At 40.2% G+C, this 10,779-nt stretch overlaps 1 protein-coding gene and 3 pseudogenes across 1 annotated transcript; all 4 read left to right on the top strand.

The window, feature by feature from the left end:
• Positions 1-1,222: 1,222 nt before the first annotated feature.
• On the top strand, positions 1,223-2,645 carry LOC102292105 (transient receptor potential cation channel subfamily V member 4-like). Its single transcript, XM_042227016.1, has 4 exons — positions 1,223-1,387; positions 1,524-1,676; positions 1,776-2,188; positions 2,589-2,645. The coding sequence occupies exons 2-4, from the start codon at positions 1,661-1,663 to the stop codon at positions 2,643-2,645; spliced, it is 486 nt and encodes a 161-aa protein (XP_042082950.1). The 5' UTR covers positions 1,223-1,387; positions 1,524-1,660.
• A 488-nt stretch (positions 2,646-3,133) lies between these two features.
• On the top strand, positions 3,134-3,285 carry LOC121815551 (annotated as a pseudogene).
• Positions 3,286-8,048: 4,763 nt separating this feature from the next.
• LOC121815546 lies at positions 8,049-8,274 on the top strand (annotated as a pseudogene).
• Positions 8,275-10,723: 2,449 nt separating this feature from the next.
• Positions 10,724-10,779, top strand: part of LOC121815549 — a 201-nt pseudogene continuing 145 nt past the window's right edge.

Below are 10,779 nucleotides of genomic sequence, written 5' to 3'. Positions count from 1 at the left end.
CCGGTGCAAAAGTGTGCCAGTAGTGGTCAGATTGTGTCTGCTCTACCCTGATGGTCAGTTCTCAACGCCATAAGCGGCTTCACTTCTTGCCTAACAGCACGTCCAGCGATTTAGCTGAAAACATCGGAAGATCCGTTTTGTAGGCCATCCAAAGGTTCAGGAGTAGTGAACTCTCAGCAGCAGCAGTCTCCACTTCACAATCGCTGCAGCACATGTCCAGCTAAATAGCTGGACATGCTCGTTTACCATTTAGATTTAATGTTTAATATTTAGATTTAACATTTAAAATTGTGTTTTAAATATGTAAAGTTACAAATATTTTACTAAATGTTGTGAAAAAATGACTTGGAAAAAACATGTTTTTTTAAGGTTTTGAGGAAAAATCTTGCCGTTAATTTCAGTATGGTTCAATTTACAAACGGCGCCCCATATTGTTCCCCCTCCATGCATTGCTACCTTATCGAGATGAAGGGGTTGGTGTGTCCCAGGCAGTGGCGGTCCTAGCCTGTTTGGCTCCCTGGGCAAGCACTCCCTCTGGCGCCCCCCCACACACACACACACACACACACACACACTCACACACACAGTACACGCACACACACACAGAGAGCGCGCACACACACACACACACACACAAAACATATTAAGGATTGTACATTAACATAAAGCTGTTGTACACACACACATATATGAAGAGAGAGAGAGTATGCACAGTATGCGAACGGCTACCAAACAGCCATCATAATACGTCATACAATGAGAACAGAAACAAATCAACAATTGACAATGACTATGATGCAGAGATTTTTAAAAATGACTGTATTTGATACTACAGAATGTATTTTGGGACTTTATTTTTTTTCCGCTCTCCAGGCAGTTTAGTGTCAGTGTTGACCACGCTTGCAGTGAAACATTCAAAAGGGACAAAGTATTTAAAGGGAGACGCGACAGAACTTCACGACCTGCTTGACCACCTGCGATGTCATGATAAAAGACTTACAAGCCCAGAATTCACAGGCAAGTAGCATGGAAGCTGTTGTCTTATTTATGACTGACTATGTCCTAATGTTCTCTGTGAACATACTTGTCTGCAGGGAGTCCTCAGAAATACCTGGTGTGCAGTGAAAGACCCTGTTAGTTGCTGAAGTAAAAAGCAAAACAAACTGAGAACATATAATGAGGTGATTTGGTTGTGTGTGTGTGTGTGTGTGTGTGTGATCATTTTCGCTCTCAGATGAAACTAATGGGAAAACGGCACTACTGAAGGCTTTGCTGAACCTGAAGGGTGGAAATAACAACAAAATTGAAGTTATCCTTGACATAGCAGAGAAAACTGGAGATTTAGAAAATTTGATCAATGCATCGTATACAGATCCTTACTACAAAGGTAGGGTGAAGGAAAACTGCCAATCTTAAAATAGACCTATCGATGTTTCTGTGTTGTACTGGCAAGCCTTTCAAGATAAATTATGGATCATACAAAATTGTGATGACTAACCTCAGCTTGTTTCTTATAACAAAAGTCCTACGTGTAACAGGTCAGACAGCCTTGCATGTTGCCATTGAGAGGCGGAGCTTTGAGCATGTGAAGCTGCTAGTCCAGAAAGGAGCTGATGTGCAAGCCAAAGCAAATGGAAAGTTTTTCCAGCGTCATGCTGAAATGGGCTTTTATTCTGGTGGGTAATGTCATATTGGTGTTAACAAGCTACACTTTATGTCTCAGTTGTTTATGGCTGAGTGTTATCTCTAAGCTCATCTGTTTGTGTTTCCATTAGGGGAGCTCCCTCTGTCATTGGCTGCCTGCACCAACCAGCCTGATATTGTGTCCTTTCTCATGGAAAACCCTTACAGAACAGCTGACGTGACTGACAGAGGCTCACAAGGAAACACTGTTTTGCACACCTTGGTTGTCATAGCAGACAACACGAAAGAAAACACAGATATGATTGCAAAGATGTATGATGAAATACTTGTTCAACAGAACAAGCTTGACAAAAAAGTCCAGTTTGTAGAGATTGAAAATAATGATGGCATGACTCCTCTAAAACTGGCAGCAAAGCTCGGTAAGATAGAGGTACAGTGGGGCAAAAAAGTATTTAGTCAGCCACCGATTGTGCAAGTTCCCCCACCTAAAATGACGACAGAGGTCAGTAATTTGCACCAAGGGGGAGGAAGCTTATCATTTTGGGTAAGGTGCTAGTTATCAAAGCTGATATCCTACCAGGCCTTCTCCACCTTGCTTACATCTTCCCAATTCCATGTGTGTTGAGGAAAAGGTTTATATGAAAAATGTTCAAGTTTATGTGGGGGGGTATGAATATGTGAAAAGGGGGATGATGTACCAAGAGATAGCACTGGGGTTAGTTCGTTAAAGTAATACAAATGCAGAAAAGATAAACAGATACATTCAACCTCCCTCCAGCTGCAAGTTTTCTCAGACTTGGCCAACTTCACCCTTCTCAGAAATAGCCAGGAAAGCCATTACCCTGTCAGGCTTTGGGAAGAGTCATTTCACACCAAAGTTACAAAAATGCAGAAATAATTGTAATTTATTTAAGCTCGTTTTGTATGTCCACTTCCATGGTTAGAAACTGCTGCAAATCCAGTGTCAGTACTCTACAGTAGATTACTGTGGTCTAGAGTAGACTTTGTGCAGTTTTCTGTCTGTACACCTGAGGGCGGAAGTGTGTCTTTGTGAACCTTAAACAATCATAGACGTGTTTATTTGATTTTCGTCGTTTCATTTCAACGCACGATACTGGTATTATAATTCTTTCTCTTGTAATTATCAAATTATGAAAACAATTATAACGCCAAGAAAGTTATAAAAATGAATTAAGACGCTCCGTCTAACGACCGCTGATTGGACTGCAGGCGACCACGTGATTTTGAATCTCATTAACCGGCATGCGCTGACCGGCGTTTCAGAAACTAAAGTGTCGTATATAGTGGCGCCGTTTAAAAACTGAAACATGCCGACCATAGTTATATTGTGATGTTTCGGAGGTAAAACGTCAGTAAAACTCGACCTGTCCTCTACCATTTGTTAGAAGGCGACTGTGTTCTTCATTGTAACCATGAGTTAGAGTTGCAGTAAGCAGAATGAGTGGTTTCTGTCGTGCGATATGTGGGTATCGCTTCTCGGCCTTTTGGCTAAGATCAAGTGTAGTATCTGTTCTTATCAGTTGGCGAGAAGCAATGAAGGATGGCGGCGGCGTCGGCCAATTTTCATGAGAGGAATGCATGGACGCAAGGTACAAGAAATACGTTGAGATTCGAACTTATGGAGAAAGACGAAGATTTCCACGACAGAATCAACTTTGGACGAAGGATCCTCTATGGAGTTTTAAAGATACAGCCGGAAGAGATCTACTGTCTTCAGCAGAGCACGGCGAGTAAACACTACGATGTGACCTTTTGCACGGGACAGAAGGCGGAGGAAGTAAGAAAGAGGTGTATTGGAGAAGATGATGAAGAACTGAGGAAATATAGCGTAACCCCATTGTATAGGAATGATTATAGGATCTTAACTGTACACATGTACAATCCTTGGGTTACTGAAGAGACTATTAAGTATTTCCTGGGAAGATATGTTACCGTACTCCCAGGAGTACGGAAAATAAAGGACGGTTTGGGCCTATGGACCGGAAAAAGACAATTTCGTGTTAAACTTAGAGTGGATGCGGCCACCGATGACGGGTATTGTCACCCGCCCGCGGTGTTCTCTATCGGAGCGGACAGAGGCTTCCTGGTTTATGCAGGGCAACCTCAAGCATGCAGGAAATGTGGTAGCACTGGGCATAATGCAGACAAGTGCGAACAAATGAGGTGCAGGAGTTGCGGAAAAATTGGCCACATAACAAAAGACTGTAAGGAGCCTAGAAGGTGTCATTTATGTGACTCGGATGAGCACATGGCAAGAGACTGTACTAAGCCTAGGTCATATTCGGAGGCGGCAAAGGCTGGAATTGAAGTGAACATTATAGAAATGCGGACATGGAAGCAGATACTGGAGAAGGAGCACAGGAGGCGCCACCAGCTGCCGGAAATCGGACTAATGAGGAGAAAGCTGGGAGTATGGAAGATGGAGCGGAACAGAGAAAGGAAAAAGGAGAAATGTTTTGTGAACAGGATGCCGAGAGGCAAGGTGAGGACGATCAGACATGGGAAGTGGCAGCTAAGCCACGGAGAAAAACTGCTAAGAGACGGAGGAAGGCGAGTTCTGGCGTTTCTTCAGAAGAGACTAAGGTGGAAGGTAAGGAGGGCAGAGAGGAGCGGACTGAGGAGGTGGGAAATGAGGAGGGATACGTTCTGAGAGGAACACAGACTGAATGTATGCATACTCCTATAAGTGACTTAACAAGCGATGGGGACATAGAAGAGGAGGCCGAAAGTGAAGAAAAGTCAGAAGATTCCTTTATAAAAAACTTATTGGCACATGTTAATATGGACAGTTAAAGATGGTGGGAGTGGACAAAAAGGAAACTATTTAAGTTTAAATATGTCCCTATGGTTTTGTTTTTGTACTTCTTTTTTTTTGTTGCTGGGATACGGGGAAAATCCGAATAATTACGTTAAACGTAAGGGGGCTTAAAAATGCCCGAAAGAGACAAATGGTTTATGAATTTTTATTATTTTATGATTTTGATGTTTGTTTATTGCAAGAAGTACATCTAAAGGATGAGGGGGATGTTGCTGTTTTCACGGAGGAATGGAGAGGAGGAGAATCTGCGTGGAGTATAGGGGGGGTACATGGGACAGGAGTTGGAGTGTTATGTGGAAATCAAAGTGTACAGATAAAGGAAAGCTACACGATAATACAGGGAAGGGTGATGGTCGTAGATGTGGAAAAAAACGGGACGCAAAGTCGGATAATAAATGTGTATGCACAGGTGGATCCAAAGCTGAGAAGAGAACTATTTTTAAAAATGGACACCTGTTTCATGACAAGAAAGAATATTATAGTGGGAGGGGATTTTAACTGCTCCTTGGAGAGGGAAAAATTTTCCCTCCCCTTTAAGACATTTATAAAAAAATATGGTTTGATAGATGTAATGGCCAAATTACAGGGGAAACAAGTAGAGTATACATGGAAGAATACAAGAGGGGTGAAAAGTAGATTGGATTATATATTGGTAGACAAAAAGAGTAAAATAAAGAGAGGGAAAATAATACCGGCACTGTTCACGGATCATCAAGCTGTAGAGGTGGAATTGGAGATAGAAGGAACGGAATTCGGGAAGGGATATTGGAAATTAAATAATGAAGTACTTACGGAAAAAGATTATAGGGAAAAATTCTTAGAGCTCTTCCCGTTATGGGCAGAGATGAAAAACTTATATATGAAGGAATTAGATTGGTGGGAGGATGTAAAAAATAAAATTAAAAAATTTACAGTGGATTACTGTACGGAGAGGTCAAAATTAAGAAAAGAAGAATTTTGTGCGCTACAGAAAGAGATAGAACATACTTATGTAAAACAAAACGAGGGAAGAAATAAAAATATGGATGAGAAAATAGAAAATTTAAAATTGAAGCAAGAAGAATTTCTTGAGAGGAAGGCAAGGGCTGAAATATATAAAATAAAGCAGGAGGAGTACGAGGAAAATGAGAAATGTTCAGCTTTCTTTTTTAAAAAAATGAAAAGTAGGGATAAAAGAGGGGTTATAACGAAATTAGAGAAGGATGGGAAAATGATCGAGGGGAGGGAAAATATGCTAAAAGTGGTGAAAGAATATTACGAGGACTTGTTCAGGAAAGAAAAATTAGAGGGAGAGAAGGGGGATTTCTTCTTAAAGACAATAAAGAAGAGATTAACGGGAGAAGAAAGGGATAGGCTAGAAGGAGAGGTGACGATAGACGAGGCATATAGCGTGATAAAGGGAATGAAGGCAAATAAAGTGCCGGGAATAGATGGTCTAACAAAGGAATTTTATGAGACCTTTTGGGGAGTGGTGGGGATACATTTGTTGGGGGTTTTTAAGGAAATCACGGAGGGAGAGGGGATGACAGAGAGTATGAAGATGGGCGTGGTTTCTATATTATTCAAGAAAGGTAATCCACATCAACTTGATAATTATAGACCTTTAACCATGTTATGTGTGGACTACAAGATTTTGAGCAAGATATTCGCAAATAGACTCGTAGGAGTAATGACATATATAGTGGAGAAGGATCAAACGTGTGGGGTCCAGGGGAGGCAAATTACTTGGAACGTACAATTACATAGGGATATACTTACATATGTAAGAGATAGAAATATAGCAGCAATTTGTGTTAGTTTGGATCAGCAAAAGGCGTTCGATAGGGTAGATCATGATTTTTTGTGGAGGGTAATGGAGGAAATGGGGTTAGGAGAGACTTTTATAAAAAGAGTAAAAACTTTATACAAAGGCATAAACTCAAAAATTAAATTAAATGGTTTCCTTACAGAAAAAGTTTATCAAACAAGAGGTTTGAGACAAGGGTGTCCATTATCTGTCGTACTTTACGTACTTTATGTCGAACCTTTGGCCTGTGCAATAAGGGAGAGCCAAAGGGTGAAAGGGATAATGATGCCACGGGGGGAAAGCTTAAAAATATCGCAATATGCGATGACACGATATTATATTTGGCAGATGATGACAGCCTAAGGGGAGTGATAGAAATTTTAAAAGCTTACGAAAAAGCGACGGGATCGAAAATAAATAAAGAGAAGACAAAGTACAAATATTTGGGGATATGGGAGGGTAGAAAAGACAATATTTGTGAATTCACTTTGTGCAAAGGTCCAATGGACATCTTAGGAATTTCATTTGGAAATAAGGAAGGTGATGCTATCTGTAATTGGAAAGAGAAGATGAATGCAGTGGACAGAAAATTAGGCCTATGGAAAGCAAGAAAACTTACAATAACGGGGAAAGTCTTGGTTATAAAGAGCGAGGTAGTGCCGAAACTATTACATTTGGCCTACGTGTTTCCGATGCCACAGATTTATAGAGTACAAATAACGAGGGGGATATTCAAATTTATATGGGGGGGTTATGAGTATGTAAAAAGAGTACACATGTATCAAGAAATTGCAGATGGTGGGAAAGGGGTACCGAATGTCCCGTTAAAGTTGGATACAATATTTTATGCAAATGTTTGTACATTATTGAAAAAGACTTATATGCACAAATGCCAAATATTGTTATGGTTTTGGTTAGCGATACCATACCGGTTTTTGATTGGGTGGGAAAATAAAGGTCCCAAAGCAGAGACTAGACCAGAATATTTTCAGAGGATGGTTAGATGGGGGAAGAAACATGTGGAATGTAAAGAGGAGGATACAGTATTAAGTCATAAACTTTTATACAAAAAACTGGTATGGAAAACTAACTACAATCAGGTAACGGGGAGCCCGGAAGTGTGGGAACTTGCACAAGACAAGAGTTTTAAAAATGTTTTAAAGGACTTTAACTGGATGCACTTACATAAAAGGCTTCCAGTGAGGGTCACAATGCATGCACATAATTTGGGGAAACAAAAAAAGTGTCCAAGAGAAAATTGTGTAGAAGATGAAACAATCGAACATGTACTATGGGGATGTGAATACGCTAAGAAAGTATGGGAAGGGGTAAAGGGGAAGTACAAAGAGTTGGGGATGGTGACGTATGAAGAAATTACTTATTTTAGGGCTAAGGGTGGAACAAATGAGAGACATAAAATACGTTGTATGTTGTTGTCAATTATTAAGCTGAAATTATGGAAGGCAAGACAGGGTTGTATAACGGGGGGATTTAAATGGGGGGAAATCGGGACGATTAAGGCTATAGAGAAGGAATTCGAAGGGATATATTGGCACGAACTACAAAAATGGGGAATCGATACGATTAAGGATAGATGGAAAGATTATTTCTCGAAAGCACCCAAAAGGAGGTGGTAGATAAAGGGTAAGGGGTAAAGAGGGGAGGGGGAGATAAGGAGTAATAAGATATGATATATGAAAATGTTACTTTGTATGGGGAAAGATGAAAATAGTTTCTTTTTGTTACGAACGAATGTTGGGAGAAAAGTGAATGTAACTTATCACTTTAAAGGAAAAGGTAAAATGTTTGAATCATTGTGGAAAGAAAATAAAAAAAAGGAAAAAAAAAAAAAATCTGTTCTTATCAGTTTAATATCTGATACGTCCCCTACCCGGGGACCATATATTAAATTGATTTTTGGAGCAGGGAGATGGAATAGGGGCTTGCTCCGTCCACTCCACGCATCGACCTGGTATTGCAGTATTTCTAGAACGGTGCACCCCCTAAGCTGTGAAAAACAATGTATTTGATCAACATTTTGCAAAGAAATTTTTTATACGCTAGATATATGCGTGCGTCTGCATATGTGGACATTGTCTTCGTGTAATCTTCCAAGGTTAGTCACACTGAAATGTTGCGACTTAATATTTGTGAATGACTTACATTTAACTATTACGAGAATTACTAATCCTGCCACTTGGACTGACACGTGGACACACACTTTCTTGGGAAATCAAAAAAATATGTGTTTTAACTGCAGTTACATATTCTGGCTCGAATCCTGCAGTTACCTCTGTTGTCCACTAGAGACCAATAGAAGTCTTTAAAAACCGGAGGCTGCCATCTACAAGGACTCATGTTGATTATAGGTTTAACTCTTCTCTTTCTCTACATACTGCAGCTTCTGTCCTCTGTGGCTGTAAATTACATCGTTTGAAAAAAAAAAACCCCACACAATTTTTTCTTGGCTTTTTAGCTAAAATCACCTGTATTGTCTGTTGTTTCCATTTGTGGATGGTTAATAGTGCAGAAGATTGTTTTTCTGTTTTCAGGATTACATGAAAACATTTTGGAACAGATCATTTTTGTTATAATAAATCTTAGGATAGTATTGGTTTTGATGATTTATAAAACAGCTGTGTGCCGTAGCCCTGGTAGTGTGGATCCTTAGTGTGTAAAGAGTAGATAACTCATGTAATATGTGTGAATGAAAATCCATGGACTTTATAAGAGTCCTCCATTTATGGCTATGATCCTAACAAACAAGATTAATACGTTTCTTTCTCCTACCAATCTTCCTGTTTCTAAAGGAACACGCATCACAATAATATGCACCAGGATGGCCGAGTGGTTAAGGCGTTGGACTTAAGTCCAATGAGCGATGCTCTCGTGGGTTCAAACCCCACTCCTGGTACAATTTGGAGCCTCATGACTGGTAAACTGAAATGTATCTATGGGAGCAACAATGATCAATAGGAGTTTTTAGGAATTTGCTGTGAGCAATATCCCCCCACCCAGTCACCCCGAAAAAAGCTGGGATGTAAGACAAGAAAGACAAATGAGAGGTCTGTGCCAAGGTTGCCCCCTTCAGTCTTACTGTACATGTTATATGTAGAACCGTTGGCTTGTGGGAAAGCCCAGACATAACAGGAATACAGTTACCGGGAGGAGAAACATTAAAAATTTAACAGTATGCGGACGACACAATGCTGTACCTGGCTGATGATAAAAGTGTAACAGAATCAATAAGAGTTATACAGGAGTTTTCGAAGGCTGCGGGGGCTCAAATAAACAAGTATAAGTCAATGTATAAATACCTGGGAAGATGGGCGGGCAGGAGAGAGGCAATTTGTGAATATCAATTATGTGGAGGGCCAATGGAGGTCTTGGGTATTTCCTTTGGGAATACAGAGGGGGATGCTATCTTTAATTGGGGAAAGATTTTGAAGAAGATGCGTATAAAATTGGGGCTATGGAACAAGAGGAAGCTTACATTTTGGGTAAGGTGCTAGTTATCAAAGCTATATCCTACCAGGCCTTCTCCACCTTGCTTACATCTTCCCAATTCCATGTGTGTTGAGGAAAAGGTTTATATGAAAAATGTTTAAGTTTATGTGGGGAGGGATTATGAATATGTGAAAAGGGGGATGATGTACCAAGAGATAGCACTGGGGTTAGTTCGTTAAAGTAATACAAATGCAGAAAAGATAAACAGATACATTCAACCTCCCTCCAGCTGCAAGTTTTCTCAGACTTGGCCAACTTCACCCTTCTCAGAAATAGCCAGGAAAGCCATTACCCTGTCAGGCTTTGGGAAGAGTCATTTCACACCAAAGTTACAAAAATGCAGAAATAATTGTAATTTATTTAAGCTAGTTTTGTATGTCCACTTCCATGGTTAGAAACTGCTGCAAATCCAGTGTCAGTACTCTACAGTAGATTACTGTGGTCTAGAGTAGACTTTGTGCAGTTTTCTGTCTGTACACCTGAGGGCGGAAGTGTGTCTTTGTGAAACCTTAAACAATCATAGACGTGTTTATTTGATTTTCGTCGTTTCATTTCAACGCACGATACTGGTATTATAATTCTTTCATCTTGTAATTATCAAATTATGAAAACAATTATAACGCCAAGAAAGTTATAAAAATGAATTGAAGACGCTCCGTCTCAACGACCGCTGATTGGACTGCAGGCGACCACGTGATTTTGAATCTCATTAACCGGCATGCGCTGACCGGCGTTTCAGAAACTAAAGTGTCGTCATATACGTGGCGCCGTTTAAAAACTGAAACATGCCGACCATAGTTATATTGTGATGTTTCGGAGGTAAAACGTCAGTAAAACATCGACCTGTCCTCTACCATTTGTTAGAAGGCGACTGTGTTCTTCATTGTAACCATGAGTTAGAGTTGCAGTAAGCAGAATGAGTGGTTTCTGTCGTGCGATATGTGGGTATCGCTTCTCGGCCTTTTGGCTAAGATCAAGTGTAGTATCTGTTCTTATCAGTTTG

Source organism: Haplochromis burtoni, unplaced genomic scaffold, assembly GCF_018398535.1.
Source record: "Haplochromis burtoni strain Fernald_Lab_line unplaced genomic scaffold, NCSU_Asbu1 Contig_238, whole genome shotgun sequence".
NCBI lineage: Eukaryota > Metazoa > Chordata > Actinopteri > Cichliformes > Cichlidae > Haplochromis > Haplochromis burtoni.
Note: the sequence above shows the minus strand (reverse complement) of the source record. Positions and strands in the feature narration are given on the sequence as shown.